Source organism: Chiloscyllium punctatum, chromosome 10 (genome assembly GCF_047496795.1).
Source record: "Chiloscyllium punctatum isolate Juve2018m chromosome 10, sChiPun1.3, whole genome shotgun sequence".
Lineage (NCBI taxonomy): Eukaryota > Metazoa > Chordata > Chondrichthyes > Orectolobiformes > Hemiscylliidae > Chiloscyllium > Chiloscyllium punctatum.
In genome coordinates this window covers 73,262,805-73,281,805 of record NC_092748.1, presented here as the reverse complement: position 1 = coordinate 73,281,805, position 19,001 = coordinate 73,262,805, and the positions used below count along the sequence as shown (strand labels likewise).

The window sequence follows — 19,001 nt, the reverse complement described above, 5'->3', positions numbered from 1 at the left end:
CTTTTTTTTTGTGTAATATTATATCAACCTACCAGCCTCATAATGGTATTTCTCTAGGTGTGACTGGTAGTCAATATTGCGATTTAAATTCAAGTTTCCTAAGGGAATAATTCAACTCTGTAGTATTAAAAAAGATCAAAGTCCCTGATAGTTTTGATAACAGTGTATAAGATGGAGAGCTGAAAATGGGTTGCTGGAAAAGCGCAGCAGGTCAGGCAGCATCCAAGGAACAGGAGAAACGACGTTTCGGGCATAAGCCCTTCTTCCTATAAGATGGAGAGCTTCACCTTACAAGTTAAATTTTAGGATGAATTTCAAGGTAAGATCAAAATTTTTAAGTATTTATTCACTTCAAGTAGCTACATTCTGTGAAACAGGTGCAAAATTCCTACACCCATACATTAGCAAAATGGATCTGAATATAATTTTTGTGGATAACATCAATGCAATCACAGTGAGTAGAAACAATACTCTAATTACTGAATAATCAAAGCATATATCAGTCTATATAGATTTTTTTACAGAATTCCTTTGCATTAGTTGCATGCTATCTGCAGGAGTAGAGCATTACAGAATTGCATGATTATTATCTAATTCATCATAGAAATGTTTATAGACTGAGTACTTTTACTGATAACATTTTTCAAAATATGATTTTAGTATGGGAACCAAGTCATCTCTTATCAATGTTTTTGTACTTTAAAGTGATAACTAGAATGATGGATGAATTTAGTCCAGAAGTTACAATATACCTAAGTTTGCAGAAAGCTTTTATGAACTGATGCACAATAGATTACTCCATAAGATAAATATGTGAAATTAATGAAAAACTGATAAATTAGATTACAAATCAGCCGCATTCTTAAAGTGGTGAATTTTTATTTCGAGATTCTACGTTTACTTGGATTCTCGTTACTAGTGCTGCCCCATAAAATCAGTGTTTATGCCATTGCTTCATAAATGACATATTAATTGGGAGAACGGTCTTTGTTTTAGGTGAGGGTAAGCACTATGAATAAAAATAAATTACTGTCAGTAAAGTGATGAATGATTGTGCCTGTGTTTGACAAACACTGTTTTGATACAGACAAATGTAGTGTTCCATATCAGCAGGATTAGAGTCGTGTACACCTAGGCCTTACTAACTTACAATTGAAAACAATTCACAATCTTGTCGTCATATTGCAAATGCTCTAAAGATTCATTATCATCGTCATGTAGCAGGACTCAAAGCAAATAAATTCTTGTGATGGAATCTGTGGGTTCAAAGCTTGTACATTTTTCAAGTGAGATCTTAATTGGAAAGGGAGGCAAAGAAACTGACCCTTCTAGTTTCTAAGGAAGCTAGGACTGACATTGAGATTGAATATAAATATTAGTAGAGAACATATAGAGCCAGTAGATGATGATCCTGGTGGTGCAGTACAACATTTAGAAGTTGAAAATTAGAAACATATAATTGCTACAACTGTTGTTATTAACTTGAAGTTCACTTCACGTAACTACCCAACCAGATCATCGTAAGCAGGGTAAAGGTGATCTGTGAACCTGTGCTATTTCTGCACTTGCAAAACTTTGAAACTATAAAGGTGTTGTAAATGTTATAGAACAAGCTCTTTTTAAAGACTATTTAAGAGCTAGTGCATCCATGGAACTATTGTTGGCATTCCAAAAAAGCTACACAAAGTATATAGAGCAAGATGGTTGTTTAGCTCAGTTGGGTGCATGTCTGGTTTGCAGTGCAGAGTGATGTCAACAGTGTGCGTTCAATTCCTGCATTGGCTGAGGTTATCATGAAGGACTCTCCTTCTCAATATCTCCCTTCCCTAAGGTATGGTGACACTCAAGTTAAACTCACTGCTGAGAGATATCCTTTTCTTGTTCATTTGTGGGGCATGGTATTGCTAGCTGGCCAGCATTTTATTGTCTGTCCCTAGCTGCCCTTGAGAAGGTGAGCTGCCTTCTTGATCACTGCAATCCACCTGCTGAAGATTCATTCATAATGCCCTTTAGGAGCAAATTTCAGGATTTTGACCCAGTAACAGTGAAGAAACAACTTGCAGGTGGCGATGTTCCATATATCTGCTGCTCTCATCATTCTCGGGGAAAGTGGTTGTGGGTTTGGAAGGTGCCGTCTAAGGATCTTTGAATTTCTGCAGTCCATCTTGTAGATAATACAGACTGCTGCTACTGAGCAGAGGTGGTGGAGGGAGGGGATGTGGTGCCAATGATGCAGGCTGTTTTGTCCTCGATGGTCAAGTTTCTTGAGTGTTGTTGGAGCTGCATTCGTGCAGACAAATGGGGGGAGCATTCCGTCAAACTCCTGACTTGCGCCTTGTAGATAGTGGAAAGGCTTTGGGGAGTCAGGAGGTGAGTTTCTCACCACAATATTCCTAGTCACTGACCTGCTCCTGCAGCCAAAGTTTTTGTATGATGAGTCCAGTTGAGTTTCTGGTCAATAGCAACCCCAAGGTTGTTGATAGTGGGGGATTCAGTGATGGTTACACCGTTGAACGTCAAGGGGCGGTGGTTAGACTATCTCTTACTCGTGATGGTCATTGTCTGACCTCTGTGTGGCACAAATGTTACTTGCCACTTATCAGGCTAAGTCTGGATATTATTCTGATTGCATTTAAACAGGGACTGCTTAAAAATTTGAGGAGTCACAAATGGTGCTGACCATTGTGCGATCATCTCCATTTCTGACCTTCTGATGGAGGGAGCATCATTGATGAAGCAACTGAAGATGGTTGGGCCTAGGACTCGACTCTACTCTAAGGAAGTCCTGCTGAGATGTCCTGGAGCTAAGCTGACTGACTCCAACAATCAGAACCATCTTCCTTTGACCCAGATATGACTCCAACCAGTGGAGAGTTTGCCCTCTGATACACATTGATACCAGTTTTGCTGGGGCTCATGGATGCAACACTCAATCGAATACAGCCTTGATGTCAAGGGCTATCACTCTCACCTCACCTTTAGCTCTTTTGCCATGCCTGACCCAAGACTACAATTAGATCAGGAATCGAGTGGCCATGGTAGAACCCAACCTGGGGGTTGCTGAGCAGGTGCTGCTTGGTAGCACTTCTGGTGACAGACCCCCAGTCTAGCAGTTGTGTACTTTAGGAGCCGACCAGCTTGAGCAGTAGTGTTCCTTTCAAGCCACTCTTGATGGCAAATATTGAGATCCATTTTGTACCCTTGCTGCCCACAATGCTTCCTCCAAGCATTGTTCAACATGGAGGAGTACTGATTTACCAGCTAGGAAGGATGGTACATTATAATCAGGAAGTTTCCTTGCCCATGTTTAACCTGAAGCTGTGAGACTTCATGGGGTCTGGAGTTAACATTGAGGACTTCCTGGGCAGCTCCCTCCCAACTATATCACTGTGCCACCACTTCAGCTGGTTCTGTCCTGCCTGATGGTTCAGGATATATCCAGCGATAGTGATGCCACTAAGGACTGTAAGGTATGATTCCATGAGTGTGACTATGTCAGGCTGTTGCTTGCCATTATGTGAGAGAATACTTCTGAATTTGGCAGTAGCCCCCACAAGTTAGTGTGGAGGACTTTGCAGGGTTAACAGGGCTGTTTCTTCCGTTGTCTTTTCCAGTGCCTAAATCGATGATGGGTGGTCTGTCAAGTTTTATTTCTTTGTTGAGACTTTGTAGCAATTGAATTAACTGAGTGGATTGTGAAGCCATTTCAGAGGGCAGTTGAGAGTCAACATTGTTGTTGGTCTGGAGGCACATGTAAGCCAGACCAGGTGAGGGTGGTAGGTTTCCTTCCCTAAAGGTCACTGGTGAACTAAATGCGTTTTTCTGACCATCAATAGTGATTTCGTGGCCATCAGTAGATTCTTAATACCAGATTTTTTCTTTATTGAATATAAATTCTATCACTTGCTCCAATGAGATTTGAGCTGGGTCCCCAGAGTTTGTGAGTAAATAGTCTAGCAGTAATACCGCTGGGCCATTGTTGAGTGATCTGTATAGTTCAATACAGCATGGTAGATATGTTTCTCCATTAAAAATCAGTAAATATATACACCAAATATACAATAACTGCTGTTTTATAATCGTGCCACCACCCCCTTGCTAAATTTTTAAATGTAATGAAGTTTGCCAACAGACTTAAATATGCCAGATTTGCATCAAATCTTTTTCCATCCAGTGATTGCGATGGTACATCTTTAGAAATCCCATTAGTGTGTACAGCGCAATATCTAACCAATTTATTGTTTTGTTTAAATCTGTAGCATCATCAATCCTGAAAAGGGAGAAGCGGATGAGGATAAAAAATGTTCGCTTTGACTATGTGACTGTCTATTACTTCACACGGCGACAAGGTTTCACCAGTGTCCCCAGTCAGGGTGGCAGCACTCTGGGTATGTCCAATCGGCACAAATGCGTACGCCAGTACACGCTTGGAGAATTTGCCTTGGAGCAAGAGAGAGTCCATGGAGAGATGCTGAAAGAGCATCTAAAAGAGGAAAAGCTCAACTCACTGAAATTGAAGGTAAATAAATTCTCTTTGTATACCCTACTCCAAACCATTTGCAACTAACAGTGGTGAATATGATCTTCAGGCTGCACTTTAGTGGAAGTTATATTTTTTAAATTTCAAAGTATTATTTGTTAGTTTGACCAGAGGTGGTTTCTTAATTAATTTCAATTTTGATCCTGATTGATAATGGTAACCCTATAAGCCCTGATTAGGGAAAGTTCTAAGTCAGCAATTACAAATATGTATGACAGGAATGCCTGAGAGGGTTGATGTATCCAGTGTTCCACTAAGAAACTTCCTGATGCAAAATATATTATGTGCAAGATACCAATAAAATTTCTGTCAGAATTTATGGTGCTGAAATAGGAGAAGCTCAGGAAATTTCCCATGAAGGTTTTTACCACAACTAGTTCCTGAAGTTAATTCCATGGCCTCACATCCTGGCCATTAAATCAGATTCTTTGAATTACTCAAAACGTATGAATTGCAAAGGCTTCAATTTTTTTTCTATATGTGCATTTTATTTGCAGTGTCGAGCCTTACTTCTTGAGTATAGATTAACAGAACTCGAGGATTAAGTTATATGGCCTGCAGTCATTTTTATGCATCTGCAAATACACATTGCTGACCAATTAGGTCAATAAACAAGTTACAACTATACAAATCCTTCTTTTCAGATTCCTCATGTAGGTGCATGTGATAGCTTCTTCCCTTGTAGTCCAAACACAGTATCTCCATGTTCTCTAAAGTGAAATTGAAGCACATTCATATTAGTCTCTAGAAACTATCTGTTCCTGCATACCTTCCAAGAGATTCTATTGCCTTGTATGTGAACTCTAGTGGATTGAATTTACACTTTTTATTCCAATAGTGTTACTGAAATGAGCTGGCCTCAGGATTTCTGAATGGATGGATGTTTTTAGGTATGGTGGGCATAAATCCCATGGAGCTGCGATGACATTGCATCGTTGGAGATCTGTGAATTTCTATGATGTGGTTTTGAAAAATCATCTGTTTAGGTTGTGCCAGATTAAATGTAAATGTTGCATTACAGTATACAAACAGTATACCTAATAGGAATGCCATCAGACTGGGCATTTGAATTTAATTTTAAGCAGTAATTTGAACATTCAAATATACTAATGTTCCTAGCTTAGATTTTCACTGCCTTTACGAATGGTATTTTACTAGCAGAATAGTAAAAGTCAGCCTATATTCAAGTGACAAGATTTTTGACATGATTCATGTGATGTGTGTTATAAATAATGGACAAAGGGTTGCCAAATGCTTTTTCATTAAGATAGTACCCATTTTTCAGAAGAAAACAATAGGTTGTGAAGATTTAGGCCCTAATTTTCATGGAGCTGATAGAATCTGAGGTCCTTTAAAAAGGGAGAATGGTATTCTCAGATTGATAGCTCAAACAGGATTAGATATTTAAAGGATTGGCTATAGAACATATAAAATAGGAACAGAAGTAACCCATTCAGCTGCTCAAGCCCACTCTGCCAATTAATATGATCTTGGCTAGCCATCCAACTCAGTTTTCTGTTCTCACTTTCTTCACATACCTTTTTGATCCCTTTAGCACTAAGAAATCTATTTAACTTCTCCTTGAAAACATTCAATATTTTAGCCTCTTTTTTTTTCTCTGTGGCAGAGAATTCATTCTCTGGCTGAATACATTTCTGTTTCTCTCAGTCCTAAATGACCTATCTTGTATCCTTGAACTGTGAGTCCAGGTTCTAGACTCACTGGTCATCAGGAACATCCTGTGTTTGCCCTGTAGATAGTTGATGTGAGGTTATGAATACAAATCTGTTTTTATAAGGGATTGAGTGTTGATGCAATTTAATAGTTATCATTTTATTAAACTGTCACAAAATTATTAAAATATACTTAGATGTTTATTTTACTAGATTTCAACATGACTCATGATGCCTGATTATACTGGATTATTTGACAAGGAGGCTATCAGTGGAAAGGGTGGAGGATGGGAGAAGAAAAATTTGGCATGTGTTGTCATTAAGTGAACATGTAGCTCTGGAGATGAAAGAGGGAATGGGTGTGCTGATGGGGTGAGAGAGATGAGAATCAGAAGTTAAGAAGGCCATAGCTTTAGTTCTGGAAAACCAAATTGAACTTCCAACCAGCCCATTTTGACAATCAATTTGAGTCAACTCTGCACTCCTCCTCCACCCCCTCAAAACCACCATCACCCTGAAACACAGATTGAACTATTTGGAGAAGTTCCTACCAATTTGGGTACGGCATGGTAGGAAATTTTCCAACTTGTGTTACCTGCTTTGGGTAGGAAAATCCAAGCCTTAGTCTTTGATTAACGTAAATTCTGGAACTGGGGAAAGGAGATTTTCCAATCAGAGGATGTAGGGAATTGGCAACTTTCTACTATATTTGCAATTGCTTCATTGACAGCAAAAAAATGGAAAAGAGAAGTTTCAGTTGGCTCTGTGCAGCATTTCTACTCTACCATCAGAGCAGGCTTGTACAAAGTGGGCCCCGCTTGAAGCTTCCATACAGTCTCATTGCTACACATTCTTGTCTATATATCTGACACCAACCACCCTTAGGTTGGGAACACTTTGTGGTGTGTGCAAATGGGATTCCACTTTGTCACACTTGTGCCATTAAATTGGGACCCTAGGCATTTATAGATCACACATGGGGCTTGGGCTTGGGCTTGGGTGGAGGTGTGTGGCGAATTTGACTTTAAGTGATGTCGCAAAATACTGAAAGATCAGATCAGCTGTGCATTATATGCCTCACACATATATATATTGCTTCTATTGAATTGCATAGAAATAAGATTCAGAAGTGAAATGTATAATTGGTAGCTTGCAGGATTGCCTCAAAGTCAGAATTGTACCTCATGTGCTCATTTAGTCTATTTCATATGGATAATTTGTATGAAATTATTAACATGAAAGATTAAGAAACAGTGGTTTTCCACTTTAGTGATACAAATAACTTGAAACAAAATAATGGGCGGCACAGTGACACAAGTGGTTGGCACAGTGGTTAGCACTGCAGCCTCACAGCACCAGAGACCTGGGTTCAATTCCCACCTCCGGCGATGACTGTGTGGAGTTTACACATTCTCCCCGTGTCTGTGTGGGTTTCCTCTAGGTGCTCCGGTTTCCTCCCACAGTCCAAAAATGTGCAGGTTAGGTGAATTGGCCATGCTAAATTGCCTGTAGTGTTAGATGAAGAGGTGAAGTGTAGGGGAATGGGTCTGGTTGGGTTGTGCTTCGGTGGGTCGGTGTGGACTTGTTGGGCCGAAGGGCCTGTTTCCACACTGTAAATAATCTAATCTAAAATGAAACTTGGTAGTTAAGGACAAACAAAATCCACTGAATGAGACGGTATCAACTTCAGATGCTGGAAGTCAGAGTCAGTAGATGTGAAGCAAGTCAAGCCACATCCGAGCAGCAGGAAAGTGAATGTTTTGGGCCGAGACCCTTTGTCAGGACTGGGGAGTGGGAGAGAAGCCCAGAAGTAAATAGAGGGATGGGGATGGGGTGGGTAAGGATAGTTGGGATGGTGATAGTGGATGCAGGTCATTGTAGTTGAATGATTGGTTATGGTTCTAGATCAGAACTCAAAAACATATATTTCTTTTTCTCTATTCACTCATGGACATGGCCATTGCTGGCATTTATTGCCCATTCCTAAGTTCCCTTGAGAAGGTGGTGGTGAACTGTCATCTTGAACAGCTGAAGTCCATGTGCTGTCAGTAGTTTGTCAGTGTTGGTAAGGAGGGAATAAATTGTGAACTGAATTTGGCAAACTTCATAAATTAGTGCACCAGGAAACATGGCTACAATAGCTGCTAGATTGTTATAAAATATAATTGGTTGATTGATGTCTCCCTTTGTTTAAACATTGAAATAAATTCAGCAAATTCCAAATTAGGTACATTTTTATACATTGAACTGAAAAGAAAACAGATTCTACTGTTAGTAGGGACTTAATTGTTATCCTTTGGTGCAGACAATTGACTAATCACAGCACTGGTGAAAGTAAAATTAATTTGCATTGATCTGACTGTAACATAATATCATCTGCACACTTCAAACAGATCTGACAACTCAGTCACCCACCTGTTAGGTGCTCTAGAACATAAGCAGAATTATACAACCTTATCTACAACCTCATGTCTCTACCATTCCCAAACAAGAGGGGATCAACCTTGATTCAATAGAGAGTGCAAGAGGACATGCCAAGAGCAGCAGCAGGCATATCTAACAATTAAGTATCCACGCAGTAAAACTAGAAAGCAGGACTGCTTATATTCCAAATAGCATAAGCAGAAATGATAAACAGAACTAAGGAAGTCCAAAACCAGTGGATCAGGTCTAAACTGTGCAATCCCGCAACCTCCAGTCGTGAAAGGTGGTGGACAATTAAACAATTCACTGGAGGATGTTCCACAAATACCCCCTCCTTCAATGACAGACAAGACCAACACGTGCAAAAGATGAGGCTGAAGGATTCACACCAATCTTCAGCCAGAAGTGCTGAATGGATAATCCGACTCAGCATCATCCAGTGCACCCCAGCGTCACAGATGTCAGCCTTCAGTTAAATTGATTCACTCCACATGATATCAAGAAATGGTTGTAGGTACTGGAAGTTGCAATGGCGATGGCCCTGTATAACATGCCTGCAATAGGACTAAACACTTATGCTTCAGAACTTGGCACTCCCCTAGCCAAGCTGTTCAAATATGGTAACAATACTGGCATCTCCCCAACAATTTGGAAAATTGCCAAGGGTGTCCTGTACTCAAAAAAAACAATCTAACCCAGTCAATAACCACCCCATTAGTCTACTCTTGATCAATAGTAAAGTGTTGGAAGATGTCATCAACAGTGCTTTCAAGCAGCACCTGCTCAGTGACAGCCAGTTTGGGTTCTGCCAGGGCCACTCAGCTCCTGACCTCATTACAGCATTGGTTCAAACATGGATAAAAGAGCTGAAATCTAGAGATGAGGTGAGAGTGCCAGCCCCTTGATATCGAGGCTGCATTTAACTGAATGTGGTATCAAGGAATTTTAGCAAAAATGGAGTCACTGGGTATAGGAGGAAAATTCTGCAATGGCTGGAGTCATGCCTGGCACATAGGAAGGGGGTTGTGGTTGTTGGAGGTCAGTCATCTTCACTACAAGATATCTCTGCAGGGGTTCGTCAGGGTAGCGCCCTCTGCCCAAACATCTTCAGCTGCTTCATCGATGACCTTCCCTTCTTCATAAGATCAGACATGAGGATGTTCGCTGATTATTACACAATGTTCAGCACCAATTGCGACTCCCCAGATACTGAAGCAGTACGTGTTCAAATGCAACAAGATCTGGACAACATTCAGGCTTGGCTGAGAAGTGACATGTAACATTCATGCCACACAAATGTTAGGCAATGAGTCAGGCAATAAGAGACAACCTAGCCATCGCCCCTTGACATTCAATGGTATCACTGTCACTGAATCCCCCACTATTAATATCCTGGGAGTTACCATTAAGCCAAAACTGAATTGGATTTACCATCTAAATGAAGTGATTACAAGAACAGGTTAGAGGCAAGGAATACTGCAGCAAGTGGCTCACCACCTGTCTTTGAAAGCCTGTCCACCATTTATAAGGCACAAATGAGAAGTGTATTAGAATACTTCCCACTTGCCTTGATGAGTGCAGCTCCAACAACACAAGAAGTTTGACACTATCCAGTACAAAGGAGCTTGCTTGATTGGCACCACATTCATAAACAGTCACTCCACCACACATGTTCAGTCGCAGCTGTATGTGCCATACATAAGATGCTCTGCAGCAATTTACCAAGGCTCCTCATAGAGCACCTTCCAAATCCACAACCATTTCCATCTAAAAGAATAAGGGCAGCAGATACATGGAAATGCCAATATCTCAAATTTTCGCTCCAGACCACTTCCCGTCCAGACTTGGCAATATGTTGCCATTTCTTTAGTGCTGCTTGGTCAAAATCCTGGAATTTCCTCTCCAGTGGCATGTGGACTGCAAGAAGGCAGCTCACCACCACCTTCTCAAGGGCAACTAGGGGTGAGCAGTGGATGCTGGCCCAGCCATTGATGCCAACATCCTGCAAATGAATTAAAAAGGAACTTTTGGATGTGCTCCAATTCAACAGTTGTATGATATAATTTTATGTCTTTTTATTAAATGTCCATATACCAGCTTTAAAGTAGATTGCAGAAAACCTGCAATGGTTTAAGTTTTGCAAACAATTTGTGAAGCAAACTCTTCTACCTGGTCTTCATATTAAAATAAGAAATGTCAGAAGCCAGTTGTTCTCGTCCTGGAAATGAGCAAACATGAGCATGCCTAGGAGGAGCAGACTGAAGATGCTAAATCATGGATTATAAATATCACAACTAAAACTTAAGAGGTGGTAAATCCCAAATATTAACATTTTGCAATGATTTCAACTTCCTAGATTTTGCTGTTTATTACTTTTTTAAAAAAAACATTGTCATTAGTCATTGGGATTCAAAGTGGTAGCCTCAAGGTTTGGATGCTTTGCAGGTGTGATAGCAATTGCTTGTGATATTGAAAATCAGAGGATAGTTTCAAGAATGGTCACTGGACCCCTAACAGTAACACTGCTTTCTCTCCACAGATGCTGCCAGACCTGTTGAGTTTTTCCCAGCAATTTCTGTTTTTGCTTGTTATATTGGTAGCTTAGCAAATATATTTAATTTGTATGGCATGTATTTTGAGAAATGGTGCATTCAGTATTGGAAATACTAAATTAATATTCAACTGTGTTCTGAGTTTAACAGTGAGCCACAATAAAATGTAATGTTAATGTACACTGCTGCCATCTGGCAATTTTTTTACTTTGCAAAGAGATAAAAAGTACTGGGAAGTCAGTTATCAATGTCAAAAACAATGTAGCAAAATGTAGTTTTGCCTGAAATGCTGTATTATGTTCTTCCCTCAACTGCTGAAATATTTGAAAAGCATTACAAAATTGAGCACTGAGTGAGGTCATCCTGATACATGGGGCAGCCATTAATAGATCAGAATGGAAAATATAAATTGAGTGAACTTTTAAACAGAATTGCTTACAGTTATCAAAAGTATTGCTCATCTTCCTTTTATGAAGTATTCAAAGCATATCTTTGCGTGAAAAGGCATGAGTCATACCAGTTGATAGGTCATTGTCAGTATTTTCTGATCATGGATTTTAATCACAAAATGGCTTATGATTCCTTGAAACCTAATGTTATTTTAAAGATAACATTTTCATTGTTTATGTTGCTAGGGTGGTATTTTTAACACCTCCTAACAGAAGTGCTTTAAACTTTGGGATTCATTGTCTTCACACAAAGTGATAGCAAACAAATGCGTAGTTGCAATATTCTGAATCCTATCTGAACATGTTATCAAAAAAACACAATGCAGAAACTGGATTTTTGACTCAACCAGCCCATAACAACAGTTATCCTTCACCTATCCAATTTTATCTCTAATGTTAACACATTTTCTGCTCCAACGACTAAATCTAGAAATGAATTCCATAACATCTATCTATGACAAGGTTTCTGGCACCTTCTGTTGTATTTCCATTTTGAGTTTGACAAATTTAGTACTGAAAACTTTTTTTTTAATCTGCTCAAGCTCATTGTTTGATAATGTTTTAAAAAGAATCTTTTTTGTGTCCGATAATTTACAATTATTTGATCCACAAGATTTTCATTTGTATTATATTCTTCATATCAGACACCTTCCTGGTGAAGCTGCATTGTGTCCTCTCTTTGTTTGCTACACTTAAAAGATGAAAAATAATCCTTGTGCCCTTTTTATTTAAATAAACTAATTTTCTTTTCCAACATGAAGACTGATTTGTTAAAATAAACGTCTCCAGAGTTTATTGTATTGAATTGCTTGAAAATTTGATAAAATGTATATTAAAATGTAAATACTGGTCTTTTCATAATACTGTTTATTCAAACTATAAAACTTCACTTGAAAATTGTATTTTAGAGAAGTATTGACTAGACATTAATGTAGATCATGCTTTATTTTTGCAGCTAACAAAAAATGGTACAGTAGAATCTGAGGAAGCCAATACGCTGACTTTAGATGATATTTCTGATGATGATATTGACCTAGATAATACTGAAGTTGATGACTATTTCTTCTTACAACCATTGCCAACCAAAAAGAGAAGGGCCTTATTACGGGCTTCTGGGGTTAAAAAGATCGATGGAGAAGAGAAACATGAACTTCGTGCAATTCGTGTATCCAGAGAGGATTGTGGCTGTGATTGTCGAATATACTGTGATCCTGAGCTTTGTGCTTGTAGTCAAGCAGGGATTAAGTGCCAGGTAATTTGTGCCATTTATATGAACCCTGGACTTAATTTAGTTGCAAGTGTATTTTTCTCATGTCTCATTTCTTGACATATTTTGTTTTGATTCAACTTGAAGGAACTGATGTGACAGGACAGGAGATGGGAACCACTTTATTTTGTAACTTGCTGCAAAAGGACAGGAGAGAGTATTTTAGTGTAATGCCCATGCTATCAACACTATTTGGCCTGAAGTTGTGGAATTACTGTATATAAAATAATGCAGAAATAATTGACATTGCTGCCCCCTCAACATATTTTTCAAATGACCTTTGTTTGGTCCTAGGATCTTTTTATGTGTTATGCACAATGTTCTTTCTTACTCAATGGTGACTTACAACTGGTCTGTTTTTGCTAGTAATATACAAAGAAGGATATTTGAATATTTATTTCCTGGGGCAACATTGTGTTCCATGCCAATAAATAATTACAAAAAAAAAGTGTGACTTCTAAACAGAATTTGGTACAGTTTATCAGATACCTACGCACTCGATTGGTATCCATAATCTGGGATGCACCATTTACATTTGCTTGTGTAATAACTGGTCTGTGCATGTTTCTTCTAGGTGGACCGTATGTCTTTCCCATGTGGATGCACAAAAGAAGGCTGCAGCAATACTGCAGGCAGGATTGAGTTCAACCCTATCCGGGTACGGACACACTTTTTGCATACAATAATGAAGCTGGAGTTGGAGAAAAATCAGCAGCAGCTTGGGATGGAGAATGGTTTCTCAGGAGACATGAATGCTCATGCTAGTCATCTGATACACAGCCAGCAGCCCCATGAATATTCTATTGCAGATAGTTTTGACATTGAAAATGAACCTGAAACAGCAGTGATGCACCTTCAGTCAGCAGAGGAGTTGGACTGGCAAGGAGAAGATGACGAGGACGAGGATGACGATGGGAGCAGTTTATGCAGTGGCATAACAGACTCGAGCGTGCAGAGCTTGGCAGCCAGTGAATCAGATGAAGAGCCAGACAGCAAAGTTGAAAGCTTTACTGAAGCATTGGCTGCCCCTGTTGTGACACAAACTGAGGCTATTCCACTTTCTTCGGTATTATGTTATGCTGACGGCACATCTGCGCATGATAGCACACCATCAGAAGATGCTTCATATTTCTCTAATTCTTCAACACTGTATTATCAGATAGAAGGAAATACTGCGACTGCAACCACAACTGTGACCACCAGCACTACAACCGCTACCAGAGATTGTGGCAATGAGCCTTTCTGTGTCGAAGCCACTTTAACATCAAACTACACAGAGAGGGGTCAGGAGAATGAAGCACTTTCTTTGGTGCCTTATGGCTCAGCTGCAGAGCAATATATTGACTACGCACATCAACCAGAGGGAAGCTTTACCAGTCCTCACTATCCCATAACAACACCTTCTGTTATAGTTTGTTGTCCTTCAGCACATGAAAATAATACTCAGTGTAACAGTCTGTATGCTGAGCAACAGCCTAGCCACGCTCCAGCAGAGCTTCAAAGTTATTTAAATAACCATGTTCAAGATGATTTTGTTGCTACATCAAATGGGGATGTTTACGCACCTAAGCAGGTACTGGAAAATACCATCATCCTCCCAGAGGGCAACGGACTGTTAGAAGAGACTATCAAAACATCAGTAGTGGAAACTGTGTTTGTTTAGTGTGCTCAGTCACTCCATTTTTTTGTTCTTTACTACAGTTTACCAGTTATTCAGAATGGAAGGAAGTGTAACTTTAAGTAGTTTACATGTTTTTAACAACCGCCATCTTTAGATTAACTGGTCAGTAATGGTAATTGATGCCACTAACATTCAATGCTTTAAAGACTGCAAGATATGATTGGAAGCAGACTTTATACAATTCTTAATCCACAGCTATGAAATACTGCAATGGATATTGCGTGATTTGGTATAAACCATTTAGTCACTGATTAGTTATGACTTATGAAAGTATTTAACTGTTAAACAAGCATTACTGGTGAAGGATACCAACCCAGCCAGATTGAAGAATTCTATCACAAGCTTTGCTCTTGGCTTTTAATCTGCATCACATATTCTCAAAAATTTAAATTAAGGTCCCAGTTTTCAACAAATCATGTGGATAAAACTTACGTGCTGTTTTATGTGAAAATAATGAAACTAATTTTATTGTGTCATCTGTGAATTTATTTATACCAGTTAGTGTGCAATTATGTGAAGTATATGTTAATTATTCCTGTTGGCAGCTGTATACATGGGAGACTGATGATTCGATCCATGGCCAGCAGCAAAAGATTTTGTTTGAAATGATATAGATTTTGTTTTTAATTAAGGTGATACTTTGAGCTTGATGTAAGTGGGCAGTTCCTCTTTGCTGTGTTTTTATTCAGTTATGGAACCAACATCTGATGTATCTTGCAGCTATAATAATTATCCTAGAACAGGATGTTGTGTTTTGACCTATAGCACGTACAATTGAACTAGTTCCATTGTAATGAATAAGGATTTCTTTGTTGCTATCTCTCATCTGACAACATTGAATATATAGGAAAAAAAATCTACCATTTAAAAAAAAACTATACTTCCAACGGCATGGAAATGGAGGGGCTGAAAAGACAATCCACTTTTGTTACCACTAATAGCTAAAGGAAATACATATTTATTCAATCAAGCAGACTAAAGTGAAATCTTTACTACAACACTTGTTGAGTTCTTTCTAAGTGCTGTGCATTTATCCAGTGAAAATTTAGTATTTATTTTATAATATTTCTGTTTTATCCGGCTACTTTGTTGAGGCCCTGAGTTTATTTTCTTTATTGAAACGCTATACTGAGAATTTTTTTGCTCACTTGTGAATATCCTCTAACTGTATGAAGCAGCCGCAAAATGGAATAATGCAGAAACTCAACTACAGTGAGATTGAATTTGTCAATAGCATTCCTTACAGCATGTAGAAGTCTAGTGGTGACTTTTAAAAGACATTCCAGGACAATGCTACTTTGGCTCACTATGTGGATGTGCTTATGTATAGTGAAAAACACTCAAACTACCATAGTAAAAGTTATTAGATATCAGAATCTCATTTAAATGCTCCATTAAATAGTTTCTGATATCTTTTGATAGCAATCAGAGGGTATAAGTTATGCTATATTATTTCCTGGTTGAATATTCACTTCCCAAAATGCATTAAACTTTATATTATGCTCCTACGCAGCAGTTAAGTTAGTGAATAAATTTTTGCATTTCATATTTATAATTTAACAAGTATAAAATTGAAAGGTTTGAAAGTCCAAGTGCAATTTTATTTAAAAATAATGATTTGAAGCCTCACATTTCATACATTTGAGTAGGACACTGGGCATTCTCTGCTAATTCATTGATATGGTAATTATTACAGATTTAACAGCTGTAACTTAAAGCCTAGTGGCTTCATTTTGTGTGAATTTATACTGATCTACTTGAAATTTAAGTTGTGTCATGTAAATAGAATATAAATCATAACTGCCCATTTGGACAGTATTTACTTGGGGCATACAAAATGCTTGTGGAACAATGAAGGAAAGACTCTGAAATCAACCTCCCAGTTCGACATCATCTACTCTACCTCCATTGAAAATATTGGTTCAGAACTGCAATCAGAGGTACTGTAAGAGTTGAAGTTAAATTTGCTCAGAATTAGGTGTATGAGTTGCTGAAGGCTGAATATATTTACTTTAGGTTTAAGTTGAGTTTAAGTGATTACCAAAGTGGCCAAAATTACTATAATTACTATAAAGATCTATATTCTATACAGCTTTGCAAAGATAAAACATATTAAGTATTTTTTCTTTCACACTCAACTTTCTTCAACTTGTGACTGCAGGGACCAAAATAATGTAGGTTTTATTTGTTTATACAGTTTTTAAACTGTACATTAAAAATTTGAATTGCAAAGTTCTTTTCTTAAAGTAGTTGTACTGCACCCAAACACCTAGATTTACAAATATTTATAATAGCAAATAGAAATGTTACAACTTGTGATATTAAGATGGTTAAATTTCATTTTTTTCACTGTTGAAGAAACTGCAGTGTTTTCCATTTAAAAGAAAACGGCAGATACTTCATTGAAACATTAACATCCAACGTACTCTTCTACCACTTTTTGATCATACAGAGATAACCACTGGACTTTTCAAGAGTTTGTAAATTTAGATTAAGGTTTTCCAGCAGTTATCTTTGTTGGACAACTACAGTATTAAGGAAATTACTTTTTAACAACACGCTTATTGTTCTTCATGTGGGTACCTTGTATTGCTGTATTTCCAACAAATCTTAAAAAAAATTCCAGGTACAGTAAAATATTTGGCACTTTACAAAAGACAAAGTTTCATTTTTCAGTATGATGGCATGCATTGAAGTGAAAAGCCTGTGAATTTTTGCATTTAATTCAAAATACCTAATTTCCTCTGAAGAAATCTGATTATATTGCCTTATAGTAATAAGGGTGAAAATGATGCCTTTGGACAGAACCTCGTCTTGCCAGGGTTCCTATCTGACTCCTGGCATACTTGCACTTCGGCAAAGAAGTCAGTGGGAAACCAAGCGTCCCCACCCTTCCAGTTGGATTGCTGTACAATCATGTAACATGTGGATGGGCATTAATTCACTTGGGGTAATATTTCCAACCACACTGCAGGAGAAAGTCCTATCTCTGAGATCTGCCAGCCAATGCAATAACTATCAGTTTTAGCAGTGCCACAAGGAGCAGTGGCCACAGTTGGGACCATGCATATAGTCTTAATGGAATTTTATTTTAAAATAACCTTATCTAATATCATAAACCATGTGGAAAATACTTGAGGCACTGGGCCTGAACAGGTATAGCATGTTAAGGCTGCTAATATTGAGAAAATGCCATCAGGTAACAGACAAGATATACAAAAAAGACATCTAGTTTTTGGTGATGGTACAAATAATATAAAGTTTGATCATTACCTTTCATAAAACTTAGTTATGTAATTATTTGTCTGGGAAGAAAATTGAGTAAACCGCTTGTGTCATGAATACAGTTAAAGGAAATGGAAGGTTTGGTCCAAGTCTGCATTACAAATTTACAACAAGTACTTTTAAGATTGGTAGTATCATTAGCTGTAAATTTTTAAAAGTACTTTATACTTAGCATCATTGAAAAAGGAATTGAAATACACACTGGAAGTTTCTCAACTCACATTTGACAGGTAATTTATCTTATTCAAATCTTACCGTACAGGCAATACTTTGCATTGCTATTTTTGAAAACTGTGGATATTGCAAGAATTTATATAGTCTACCTGTGACCTTAGTTGTGCCAAAAGAGGAAGGTAGGCTATGAAGCCACACAATCTCAATAACTGCATTCAACCTGGGTCTTATATATTGTAATAACACTTTTCACAGCAAAGTCCCCTTGGTAGTATTTATCTGTGCAGTATTTATTATGAATGATTATACAAACATTTGATGTATTTATTGTGGTTTGTTGCAACAGTATATTGCAAACTTTTTTCTCAAATTTTACTGTAATATCTTTTTGTTGCTCGTATATTAGTGCTAATTGTTAAGGCTGACATGTATTATATGAGCTTTGGTTTTCTGATGTCTGCTTGTTTGTATTCCAGCTATTGAGAGGAGCAGGTTAGCATTTGTCTGATTAACTTGCATTTTCGGGGTCTGTAAAACTGGACAATCTATTGATACTGAACTTCTTTGCCTTCTTTGCACATACAGTTGTTGCTTATAGATGGTCAGAATGTGAAATTCTGTGTTTTAATTATTCCACATTGCTGTAGAAATGAGGCCAAAATACAGTACTGATTGAATTTTCATCATTGCCAAGTAGTGCTTTCTTTATTCAATTTTCAGAATCAATCATTTGTAAACAGAAATAAGTATCGTTGTTCATCCTCAGCATTTGTAACACTAAGCACACAAATGTAAAGATGTTCCACTGAACAGCAATTCGATGTTTCACAGAAGTCTAATTATATAAACTTCGTATTGATTGAAAGAAGGTGATACTTCAAAGGTGACTAAAACCATGTCTATTTGCCATATATAGTACTTTCAAACCTGTACTGGCAATAAATGATGAATGGTAG

At 38.0% G+C, this 19,001-nt stretch overlaps 1 protein-coding gene across 4 annotated transcripts in view; it reads left to right on the top strand.

The window, feature by feature from the left end:
- Nucleotides 1–18,728, top strand: part of csrnp3 (cysteine-serine-rich nuclear protein 3) — a 232,378-nt gene extending 213,650 nt beyond the window's left edge. For all 4 annotated transcript variants that reach the window (XM_072579508.1, XM_072579509.1, XM_072579507.1 and 1 more), the window contains 3 exons: nucleotides 4,260–4,519; nucleotides 12,594–12,890; nucleotides 13,480–18,728. In XM_072579508.1, the coding sequence (XP_072435609.1) occupies nucleotides 4,260–4,519; nucleotides 12,594–12,890; nucleotides 13,480–14,568 (1,646 nt within the window). In that variant the 3' untranslated portion in view covers nucleotides 14,569–18,728. The remainder of the gene's footprint in view (nucleotides 1–4,259; nucleotides 4,520–12,593; nucleotides 12,891–13,479) is intronic.
- The last annotated feature ends 273 nt before the right edge of the window (nucleotides 18,729–19,001 follow it).